General features: G+C 33.6%; 1 protein-coding gene across 3 annotated transcripts in view; it reads left to right on the top strand.

Annotated features, from left to right (window-relative positions):
- LOC111048929 (UDP-glucose 4-epimerase) overlaps window positions 1-10,706 on the top strand; it is an 89,499-nt gene extending 78,793 nt beyond the window's left edge. For all 3 annotated transcript variants that reach the window (XM_039427457.1, XM_039427456.1, XM_039427458.1), the window contains 6 exons: window positions 499-612; window positions 1,262-1,438; window positions 3,492-3,672; window positions 4,235-4,323; window positions 4,714-4,906; window positions 10,163-10,706. In XM_039427457.1, the coding sequence (XP_039283391.1) occupies window positions 499-612; window positions 1,262-1,438; window positions 3,492-3,672; window positions 4,235-4,323; window positions 4,714-4,906; window positions 10,163-10,287 (879 nt within the window). In that variant the 3' untranslated portion in view covers window positions 10,288-10,706. The remainder of the gene's footprint in view (window positions 1-498; window positions 613-1,261; window positions 1,439-3,491; window positions 3,673-4,234; window positions 4,324-4,713; window positions 4,907-10,162) is intronic.
- Window positions 10,707-13,060: the final 2,354 nt, after the last annotated feature.

Raw genomic sequence — 13,060 nt, 5'->3', positions numbered from 1 at the left:
TATATGTATAAGCCAATTCTTTTCTATATAATATTATATTTATTCTTGACATTCTGGTGTGCCGTTAGTTAATTTCAAATATACTCACCCGATTTTTGAAAAATGCTCCCAAATCTGGTATGCAACGCTTTAAATAGTAAAACTACACTAAGCTCTTCCTCCCCACTACCTACCAACCTTCTTAACTGTTGCATGTAATATCTCAATAAAATCGTATTGTTTCAGCATTAATTTTGAGATTGAGAAATATGCTATTAATATAGTACATCAGCCCTAGTATATTAATACAATATTAATATTGAAAGTACCAGTAAGATTGTAGATTGATATTGAGCAAAAAATTTGGTTAGGCTAGTGGATTTCGGTAGCTCGTCTTTTAACTCTGTATTCATTCTTTCAAAATGTTATCAAAATATTCGATCCAATTTTTATTGCCAAAATCATTTAAGTTTGATTGAATTTCAACAAGTCTTTAGAATAATTTATTTTTGTTTACAGCATCAAATAGACTGTGTAATACACTTTGCTGCAATGAAAGCTGTGGGAGAATCAATGCAAATTCCACTATTCTATTACAAGAATAACATCATTGGAGCTATAAATCTTTTAGAGGTGAGTCATTCTAGCATAAAATAGTTATTTTTCAGTTATATATTCTAGTACTATACCATTCTAGTTATATCATCCTATCACTATACCATTCAATTCTTGTTGAAATCAAGTCAAAACTTCTATCCAATTAGAGTATTATAGATTTGTAGTTATATTTTGTTTAGTTGGCAAATAATATGTATAGATTTATTATTCGTTTTCCATTATACGTATCTTGTATGGATTGATTCTGAAAAATCAATCATTTGATTGAACTTGTTCCGGAATTAATATCCCTCTCCCATTTCTAGAATCCTTGCTAGAAACACAAACATACTGGATTTAGTGTTAACATAATTTACCTAGGGCTCCATCAGGATTTTCCCCCCATTGTTTATTGTTTATTGTTTTCGAAGGGACGGATTCAAGGATCCAAAGGTTCTAAGAACCCCACACGTCAACCGAAGCTTATTGTGTTCCCAAGTAATATGTTAGTTAGGCAAACCAATACCTATGTCCTTTACAAGAACCAGGAGTTTTCCCCCATGGAATTAAACACTACGAATGAAGTTTTACCAGTAATGTCTTGACATTTCGATTGATAATATGAGAAATTTAACCTGTATATCGCAATTGATTAATGCTGTTTGTTGTAACTTTATTGTTGTAGGTTATGAAACAATTCAACTGCTACCAGCTGGTATTTTCCAGTTCATGCACAGTGTATGGTAACCCACAATTGCTTCCAATCACCGAAACGCATCCTACCGGTAATGTTACCAACGTCTACGGCAGGACCAAGTTGTTCATTGAACAGATGCTAAGAGATCTTGTACATGCTGAGAAGGTTTGTCTTCTATTAATAACTCAGTTCGTATAAGGTATGAAGTAGTGTGAAACATTGTTAACAGGACCCAAGTTACATAATAAATATCACATGTCCTTGTTAATAAGATTTTTTCCAATATTATAATGTCAAAAAATACATAGTAAATCGAGAAGGCGAATGGATAAAAATTTCGTTATCAATTTTTTTCTCGATCTCTACCTGAACTGAAATAAATATTGCAACAGTGCTAATGAAGCCAGAATTATTTATTGAAGTTTTTCCAACCTTAGGATTCTACCATAATTTAATAATAAATTAGCTCAAGTATGGAATCCTAACTAACTCACTAATTCCTTAACTAACCCACAGGTCTACATAAATCTTTTTCTTCTTCTCTTGTATTGCCGTTTGTTCTTTGCTCTTCTTTCTAAATCTGTAAAGGTTATATTAATTTATTTCTCTAAACTACTATTTTAGTCACAAAATATCACAGCATAATGATACTCGTCCCACACACAAGTCTAAGACTCATGTGGGACTAATTCCTTTGTTGTTGTGTCGGTGCAAGTCAATGATGTATTTTGAAAGATAAGTTATATTTCGTATAGGCTAATAGGCTAGTTGTTTTGGGCCATCGGTTGGTGGCTGTGTCGTGGTTGTTTGTTATTAAATAATATACAGTATAGTGGGCATGTTTGCGATGCAGTCGTCGACCGATGGCTCCGAATTTTGAATAACAGAATTGCAAGTTTTGTTAATTTTTTGCAAGTCTTGCAAACTTTTTATGGCTTAGCAATAATATTCTAGGTCGATAATGCAATACATCTTTGTAAATTGATATTTATTCCTATAGACTAAAAGCATATAATATATGCTATAGATATTATCTATGTATTCTTGTGCACTGTATATGACAATAAAGAATTATTGAATTGAATTGAAATTGTCACGGCATGCTGCAATTTTTTTTTAATTTTAATAAGTAGGTGTTTTTTCAATGAACTGTTTTAGATAGAATTCTTCCGATTTATGTGCTTGTTGCTGATTTTCTCCTCTGGTATATTGGACCAGACTATTTTCTTCCCATCTCATCCCTCTATAACATAATTTCTATTCACATCCTTACTACTTGAAATATCCAGGAAAGCTTTCCTATAGTGAGGTCCACTTTATAATGGCATTATTCGATTGACAGTGGTGTTGTTATCCTTGTCTATCATTCGACAAAGCAGATAGCGCTATCCTTGTCTAGCCCGGAACTACAACGTTGCCAGATCGTGTTCAGTGTCAAAATATAATTAATTGACAAATTATTTTATCTCAATTATGATCATTTATTATTTAATCATTGGAAAATATATTTCCTTGGTGCTTTAATTTTAATTGATTATTTTAGACAAGAATGAACAGTTGATATTACATCAAATAAATCGGTATCAGCTATCCTCTAAAGAAGACAGTGGCAAGGGTGAGAACCGGCAACGTTGTTCTCCTATCTTTCTCCACTGCCATTATAACGTAGACCACTCTATACTGAATTATGAGTAGACATTAGAAGATAATGTAGTATGATTTCATTTTCTACGACACATTACCTTCACATCAGTTCTTTTATTGTTTGTATGAATTTCTTTTCATATCTTATGTTTTTTTAAAATGAAAATATTAATATTTTCCGGAAAAACACAAATTAAAAAATTAATTTGTAGAAGTCTATTGTTTTTAAAAGAATCATGAAGTTTTTTTTTTAAATGGTACTATTTCCATTTAGTTTTATTCACTACTAATATTAGCTCTTTCTCGTTATAATTATTATTATGTTTTTATTATATAATATGTATTTTAAAAATTGAAAGTCTAACTTGGAAATGTACTCTATCCAGTTCAATTTATCAATTTGTCCTATAGTTAGCAGTAGTATTGATTGTCACATTTATGTTTTGTATCTTTGTATCCTTCTTCAATCCAACATCTCGTTTTAATGGTATATAGTTCTCACATATTGTAAATTATCCAATAATATATAAATGATAACATTATTATAAAATTGTATACTTTTTTCGTTGAACAGAACTGGAACATAATATCTCTGCGATACTTCAACCCAGTTGGCGCTCACCCGTCCGGCCTGATAGGAGAGGATCCGACCAAAGCGTTCACCAACCTCATGCCCTATATAGCCCAGGTAGCAATCGGAAATAAGCCTCATCTAACTATTTTCGGTGGCGATTATAATACAGTTGACGGGACCGGTGAGTGAGAATCAATTGAGAATATTATGTGATGAGTGATAAGTTGATAGTGAGGAATTATAATAGAGATATCAAGTTTTCTGTATGTTTCTAACCATATCTAGTCTTCATAAATCTGTAGTGTAAATTGAATTAAGTTCAGGTTCGTATAATTCTATATATTTTAATATGTTTCGATTTGGTTTGAGCTTACTCTCTGGAACTTTGAGTGTTGACCAACTTAATCGAAGTTTTGTTGAAGATTTCTTACCATTGAAAACGAAAGGAAACAACCTAGAACTTTGAGTCCTAACATCTTTCACCATCATCCCTTCCCTAACTCACAAATAATTCTAGGGCTCATGTCGACATCCTCCTCTGCAAACAAAAGCTTTTAGAAACTCAAAAGCTAAAAACTTTTTAAAATATTAATTATCGTTCCTGCGTGCCAATGTCTCACTGCATGTCTTTCATTCTTTCAGTCTTTTCATTCAGTTTTTCTTCTGCTCTTATCACATCCAATTCAGTTCGTCTCGTGACCTCATTGTCTCTAGAAAAATTGAATATTTTTTTTATTTTTTAGGAGTACGAGATTACATCCATGTAATGGATCTAGCATCAGGACATGTAGCAGCTTTAGAAAAACTTCAAAAGACACATCTTAAACTTCAGGTAAGATTGTTTCTATCATTTTTGAGAATGTGAGAAGAACGTTTGAGTTCATCGGGGTGTTATAATATAATGAGAATATTATTTGCTTTAAGAAAATAAAGAAATAAATTAGTTACTTTCATAAGTTTAATATTGTAATGTCATTTTTTCAAATGGGTTCTTGTGACAATTAGTTGTATATCAATAATATAGTCTCTGCCATTCATTGCCTCCTTTCAAGTAGGATACGGTGGTTCTTTGTTTTATTGTTTATCGAGTTGAGCTCTTGAACAATCGATACATGGTTTACTTTTTTGTAGTGCTAAATGAAAAAGTATACATTTGTGATCAACTCAATAGTATTTCATCTGATATTGTGGGTTTGGTTCTCTTTCATTTTGTAATTTTCAGGCTTACAATTTGGGAACTGGTAGAGGTGTATCTGTGTTGGAATTGGTGAAAACCTTTGAATCAGTCACAAAAACAAAGGTGCCTTACAACGTTGAAGACCGAAGGGAAGGCGATATCGTTTCAATGTATGCCAATACTGAATTGGCCGAGAAGGAATTGGAATGGAAGGCTAAATTTACGATTGAACAAATGTGTAAGTTTTTCTTATAAGATTCTCAATCTCGTATAATATCCTGCTCTTTTTGTACAGATCAACAAAGATATTCATTGAAAATCATGATTGATTGTAAACCAAATTAGATTAAATTAACTCAAATTCCATGAAACTAACACTATAAATTTCAATTTTCTTATATTTTTACTTGCTTATTCATATTTCCCCATATAGGCTGCCATGCTACCAAATTTCTCCAAAAGATTTGATAGTTTTCACCTATGACCTAAAGAAAAGCTATCGGTTTCTTTCAGCAATATCTTGGCAGAAATTATGAATGGGTTCACTGTTTCTGAATAAGAACTCCAGTTTAGAGCAAATCAAATTATAGTTTCATGATATCTTTTAGTCATTTGAAAATTGCAAATTACATAAAAATATTCAAGCAGATCAGATATGGATTGAAAATTATTGAACAACATTGGGTATAATCATAAAAATCAGCTCAAAAATCTTCTTAACACTAGAATTAACGTGTTTCAGATGGAAATAACAGATAAAAATCATACAAACTAAAAATTATACTCATCTTGTTTGGAAACACGACGCTATGTGGATTTTTGACTTTACATTATACTAATTATACCTTTATACCTGAATCTGCATCCTTTACCCATAATATGGGATCGATGGTGTCAAAAACATAAAATACAATACACAAAAACAAAAACATACATAAGGCATGTAGAAATGTTTTAACAGCATTTCCGACAAATCATCACTCATATATTCACTAACACTGTAGTACGCCTTGCTTTTCAAGTGCTTGGATACAACTCTCTCGAACGCTCTCAAATCCAACTGTTTTACTCCTGTATGCAGCCTATTGAAGAATCACAATGCCGAACTCCTGAAACACACCTGTGATCTCTGAAGGCGTACTCTGGGAATATACAATCAGCTCTCGATGTCTGGTGTTATGACATACATTAGACAGAGAAGTAGGAAGTGGCAGATCACTGTTAGAATTCCAAGTCTAACAAAAAGGAGCTTGCAGTGTGCGCAATAATCGCTTGCGGTGATGATTTTGGCAGCCCGTTTTTGCAGCTTCAGTATGTCCACAACCTTTGCTGAATGACCCCACATGAGTAGGCCATAGGAAACGTGACAGTGCAAGAGCGCGTGATACACCATGACTAAATAGGTCTCAGTCACATGACCCCTCAGCTTCAGCAGCAGAAAACAAGTTCTGGACAGTCTTGTGGTCACATGCTGAATATGGCTGGCCCAGTTGAGTTTATTGTCCAGAACAAAACCCAGCAGCTTGACAGGGTCTTGATCACCAGGAAGGTTTCTTGACAAGCTGCAGATGACATGCTGGATATTGTTTGCATTCAACTGGAATCGGTTTGCCAGGAACCATGAAGTTGAAGACCGTAGATGATCAGCTGACATCTCCAACACCTGATGAAGGTCACGTCCAGATGACATCAATGATGTATCATCCACAAACAAGAGCGCTGAACCATCACTGTCGAGGTCGTTTATCATAATTATAAATAGGATCGGTCAGGATTGATCCCTGAGGTACACCGTGGCTCACAGGGCGTGGACATGAAGAAGCTCCACCCAGAGACACCACCTGCTGCCTCCCAGCCAGATAGGACTCCAGAATGGATAGCGCTGAGTCCACTACACCATAGAAGTGCAGTTTCTCAATCAGGATGCAATGGTCAACACAATCAAAGGCTCTGCTCAGGTCGCACAAGGTCAGCTCCAGAGACTCTCCATTCCCAAACACCTGTCCAATACGTTCAGCCACTTTATTTACTGCATCCACAGTAGACCTCCCTCTTCGAAAACTGAACTGCATACTCGAAAGAAGGTTTTGTCTTTCAAAGAAGTTCTCAAGCTGGGGCTTGATGACTGCTTCAATCACCTTTCCAAACACTGGAGTCACTGAAATTGGCCTGAAGCTGTTAAGGCTCTGGTGGTCCCCCTTCTTGTAGACAGGAACGGTTTTTGAGGTCTTCAGGAAATCTGGAAAAACACCAGTTCTCAGACAGCTGCTGCCAGGGGATCTGAAATAGAATCAATCACCTCCCGAAGCATATAAGCAGACATGCCGTAGATATCAGGACTCCTGGATGGTTTAAAAGACCGTATTATCCTCTTAAGGGCCATTTGAGTGACTGGACAGAAGACAGAAAGACGAGCGTACGTGGGTGATACTCGTGCAGCCAGAAGCTCAACTGGATCCTCAGGAAAAACAGGCAATGCACTCACTGTGCCATTCACTGACCCTATAAAGAAACTGTTGAAAGAGTCAGGACTTGCAAAGTCAAGTTGTCTCTTCGGCATTGATCTATGTGAGTTTATCACATCCCATGCAGCCTTGCAACGATCTGGTGCACTCTCAATTTTAGATGCTGTTGCCAACTTTCTAGCTTGCTTAATTTTTTTTTGTAGATGGATTTGGCCCGACGGTATCTTTCTCTGTCATCGCCATTGCCACGCTCACATCTATCTTTTAGGGCAAGCATGATTCCCTTGAGTCTCGCAAGATCATCAGTGTACCACTCAAGATGACTTTTCACACGGCCTGGGCTTTTTTTGGTCCTTGATTGCGATGTGGCTTGACAATTTCCGGAAAAAAGTTGTTAAACTTCTCCCGGAAATACTGGAAAAATGTTCCAAACAGGTAATTTGTGTCATGGAGCACAGCCTCCCAGTGGGTGCCGGCCAGTGCATCTCTAAAAAGGGTCAGAGCAGCATCATGTATAGGTATTTTTCTGAAATTATAGTTGGCATGCCAAGAAGGTAATACATCATTCACCACAGAAGAGCTGCAATTTTGGAAAGCTGTTACCAGAGCAGAGTGGTCATCACCATGAAGCTCAATCACTTGAGTGCTGCAAACGCCTGGCTGAAAACTCACAGCAACATTGTCCAAGCAGGCTGCTCCCCTGGTCGGCTCAGTACAAGTCATGTAAAGGCCATCAATTCTCATAAGATCCTTAACATATCTTGCTTTTGTGTCATCACCAATAAAATTCACATTAAAGTCCCCAGCTATTACAATCCTATAGTTGGAGTGTCTATTCAATAAAACAAGCAAACATTCAAATAAGTCACAGAAACTGTCAAAGTTACCACTAGGAGAGTGGTACAATGAAACACATATAATATGGTAAGCAGGCACCATCACAGCCACTACTTCCAAGTCAAGTTCTTTACACAGTGCAGACACATCAATCACTGTAAAATCAATATTTTTCCGAATGTAAAGAGCAGAGCCCCCACATCTGGTCACAGTTCTACAAAAAATCAATGCAAGTGTAAGGTCAGAGATATGTGAGTAAAATCTGCCTCACCCACAGTCAGAAAATGTTCACAAACACATAATATGTCAAGCTCATGTTTTTCAACAAACATTGAAAGAAGATCCTGCTTGTATCTAACACTGGGCATTCCAGTGACCCAGAACAAGGTCAATCTTCTTGTCAACACTATTGTCAGATTCAAAATTTACACACTCTGTGATCTTGGTCTCCCTAAAAAAACACGAGAGTTCACAACTTGCTTATTTGAGACAAAAAATCTACGTACCAGAGCACCAGAAGGCCAGAAATCAGCATTTATCAGTCTCACTATAAATTCAACAGGCACCTCAATCTTGAATGATTTGTAATTATCAAATTTAGTACGAAGTTTAACACACTCTATTTGTCTAATATTCCTATCAATCAGAAATTTCTTCACTGTATCACATGATTTAGAACATTCAATTCTAGAAAGAAAAATATAACCAGTCTTACTACTGCTTTCAATGTGTTTTTCTGTTTTTTTTTTTTTTTTTGTTCTAAGTCCTGTTTCATTTCCTGTACAAAATACTACATTGTTCTTAGGAGAAGTATCTGAATGGTCTAATTGGTGAATTTAGAGGTGAAACACTTGTGAACGTGGATTTTTGAAATGTACTTTTTTGTTTTTCAGCAAATGAATTGAAGAGTTTATTTTTTCGAAATTTGCTACACTATTTTTAACACTTCCATTTTGTAATGAATCAGTTTTTTGTCTTAAGCACAAATCATTCACATAATTTGAAGTCAAATCAATTTTTGGAGTACTCACGTTACAGGTAGAATTTAGTTGTAGAGTTTGAACTTGTTGAATGCTGAGCTTTTACGGGAAGAACACTGCTCATACGATACTGAATTTCCACATACCTGCATATTTAAACTTGTAGGTATCTATTAGGTTTTTTGATAAGCTTAAAAGAAGTTTATCGATCTTTTTAGAAATTTCCAACAAAATGTTTTCATTTTTACGGGATGAAGCTTCATTCTCAACCACTTGAGTTAACATAACAAGGCAAGTCGCACAGAACCACTTAACTTTTTCTCCCAATTTTCATGTGAAATCATTTTTTACAAAATCCGTAGCAACATAAACCTTTGTCATTATTTTCAACAATTTTATTACAGACACCACACGCTGATGATTTGTCGCCGGCCATCTTGCCACTGCCTCACGAATTTGGCTCTCTGAACAAGAAAAGAACAAAATTCATTTACGTAGATATGTGCATCATATCACTTGATTTATAATACATTTAAAAACACAAATGAACAATTTTACATTAAACATATCATATTGATGAAAATTTAACAGAGCCGAAAATTAAAGCACAAAACATCCAGCAGCCATTTTCAAAAGGGAAGAGAACAATATTTGGGAGACGCCCTGGTTACATCACATCAGTGCCATCATAATCTAACAACTTAAAAATAATAAGTTACATTTTATATCATTTCATATGTTCAACAAAACTTTATTTCTAACCTGTTTCGAATTTTATTTAACCTTCATCTTGATTATAATTATATTTGTTAATTTAGAAAACGAATTTACTAAATATTCCAATATCATTGAACAGCTGATGAAAAAAGTGTCATGTACATTTTCTCAATAATTATACAACTGATAGAAATAAGTTATCTGCACACTTCTCGATTACACAGACATTGATATTGATTATCGACTTTTATCGATTTTGAATATCGAATCGGAGATTCAATTTTTATATAGAGAAAATTTTGTAGCATCACAAGGCCTATATTGCTGTGTAGGACTACTTCGTTCTACTAAGGACAAAAATCTTGAAGATACTATTCTCTACTCACTTGATTTGGAACTGATTGTCATAGTATTAATTGACAGTGAAGCAAATTGAATAATCTCATGACATCTATGTAATAAGTATAACTATTTATTTCGATTGTATTGTTTCAGGTGAAGATTTCTGGAGATGGCAAACAATGAACCCTAATGGCTACAGACCGCTTGTTTCACCTACAAAAATAACAAATGGAATCCAAACGTCTGCCATCAAAACAAACGGTGTCAATGGACATTAAATTTTAAACATGTCAAGGAGTCAATAACATCTACTCTTTCAACTAATAAGAGTATATGAATGATTTTGTTAAAATTCAAAAATTTAAGGTAATTTACATTAACTGAATCGTATGAGATCGTAATGGTATTTTTCTTTTCCCCTATGATCAAAATGGATTTAATTATCTGTTTGTTGGTAAATTGTTGGTGGTTGAGATCGTTCGTTATTATTCTCAAACTCTATCAAATATCACTTCTATTTATAACTTTCAAACTATTGAGATTTTTCTTAAGATTAATTTCAGGTTTAGGTAAAAGAATCATGATATTTATTAACTTTCCATTGAATTTATTACATTTAAATGTTTTGTTTCTTGTTGAAGGATATATATCATTATTCGTGTGCCTTCTCTCTTGGATAAATGATTTAAAAAATCAATTGTGATATTTATTTTTAATAATTTATTACTGTAACACATTTTCCAGAATAATTATTGTCATTCCATTTTATATTGATTAGGTCATTTTAAAATATGATATTTTGCAAACAACAAAATGTTAGATGCCTCAGATAATTTTCAATTTATTACAAATTCTCTATGACTATGTTTTCTACTGTTGAATGTATTCTTAAAGCTTTATAAATTTATACAAATTATTTTAAAAGTTTATTGACTTGTTTTATTAATACCCTTTTATAATCATGTATTTACTGATGCCCTGCAGATTTACTTTCTACTGTATTGATCATACTATTTCGGATAATGAACTGATTTTTAATCTTTAGTTATAGTTCTGGGGTAACCAAACACCTTTTTAAAAAGAAAACTTTATTTTCAAATACATAATTATGAAATATATAGCGAATAAGAGAGAAGTGTTCTCGGTGAAGTTTGGCAGTAGACTGACTAAAAGTACTATGATCGAGCATTACAATGGAATACAGCGTCATATTATCATATTCAGCGAATATTAGGTGTTACCAGATGTAACTCCTCCCCCCTAAGAGTGAAGCTGCCCTCAGCTTCAAAGAAAGAAAAAATATATATTATATTCAAAGTATTATAAACTAAGTACATGGTAGTCTATGGCCTATTTGTTCTGGTTCACGCTGCACAGTATCATTTTCAACTTCAGATTTACAACAGATTAAGTTACAAAGTTTGTGCCAGATAAACAGCCGTTTGAGAAATATTATAACAATCAATAAAATTACAGTAAAAATAAGCAATAGAATAATACATAGGTTTCGATTATCGGTCAGAGGTAACTCATCTAGAACATCAAGTTTTTGAAAATTTATATTAGCAGTATGTACTTGATCAAAGTTGAAGTTGGATAGTCGTTTGTTTTCTACAAATTCAGTTGGAAGTACAATTTCGTTTTCCCAAAATATATTTGGTTTGTAGTAACCAATCAGTGTTTCTGAGCTATTAATTTTCAACAATTGCGTTTTCTTATTAAAAAAAGAGTAATATTCTTGTTCACATCAGTATTCAGAACCATAATTATATGTACTAAAATTAAATAATATAAAACTATCAACTATTTCTACTTATTTTATGAAAGAATCTCCGTCTTTCAAAACTATCTTACTACATCCGTCTAGATTCCTATCATTTAATAATTGCTCAATACATATATCATTAAGTTCGCTTACTGCACTACAATAATAATCATCATAAATGAGTTCACAATTTCCAGAAAATAATTTGTCATTTCTAAGAACAAAAGAAGGATGCGTAATAGTTGTTAAAATATCGTTACCGACAATGACAGGATAAGACAATAGAAAAAACGTTTCATAAACAGTTGACAATAGCGGTACGTCCACAAAATATGAAATATGGTCTTTAAATATTCCACAATGTACTTTGCTTAGTTTCCATAACACACTAATTTTATTTGAAATAAAGCTGACATTTGAGTTTTTTTGTAGGAGAAAAATATCATCAAGAGAAATAATAGAAGAATGGAGTATTTTCAATTTACAAAATTCGAGACTAGTTACAATGTCAGATATTTTATTATTCAGGAGCGAGTCGAATAACAAAGAGGATTGCTGATTCATTTCCATTTGGTTGGATTCATTGAACAAAAAATTAAAGTAATTGCTGATTTTTAGATTATTCGCTCTGATTACTTTCATCTCATTATTGAATTCGTTAATTAATTTCTGATTTACAGCAAATTGCTTGTGTCTACATTGTTACTAAGATGATATTCATTAGATTGGACTGTCTGCAAATTTTTTTCATATCTTTCCTTATCATCAGCATCCATGTTTCCAGTGTTCCACGAAATCGCGGATCCTAAACCATTAAAAAGACATTAATTGTTGTGTTGTATCGTAATATTTACCTTGATGAATTTCGGTTTTGTTTTCTTATTAAATGTCGATTTTATGTGTGGCTCGTTTTCAATTTCAACATTCTTCTCACGATTAACATTCAATTTCTCAGTACGTTTTTGTTTTTCTACTTCAATTTTATTCTTAATCATTTTATGCACTAGGATGACTCGTTCAAGATACTGTTGGTACAGTTGTTAAGTTACTAATCTCTGTTATTCCGTTTACAAAAGGGTTTTTCGATATTCCATATGTTATTTCCATAGGAGACATTTTCAAGGAAGAGTTTAGAGTATTATTGAAGGCAATTACCGATAATTTCATATTAGTTTCAGTGGTTTTGGTTTTATTTTCAAGTTGAATGGCATTCAGAATTTCAATAAGTGTAGAATGAGTCCTTTCTACCAAACCTTGCGAGTCTGGGTGTCCGGGAGTAACGTAAT

This window comes from Nilaparvata lugens, chromosome 4 (assembly GCF_014356525.2).
Source record: "Nilaparvata lugens isolate BPH chromosome 4, ASM1435652v1, whole genome shotgun sequence".
Taxonomy (NCBI): Eukaryota; Metazoa; Arthropoda; class Insecta; order Hemiptera; family Delphacidae; genus Nilaparvata; species Nilaparvata lugens.
Note: the sequence above shows the minus strand (reverse complement) of the source record. Positions and strands in the feature narration are given on the sequence as shown.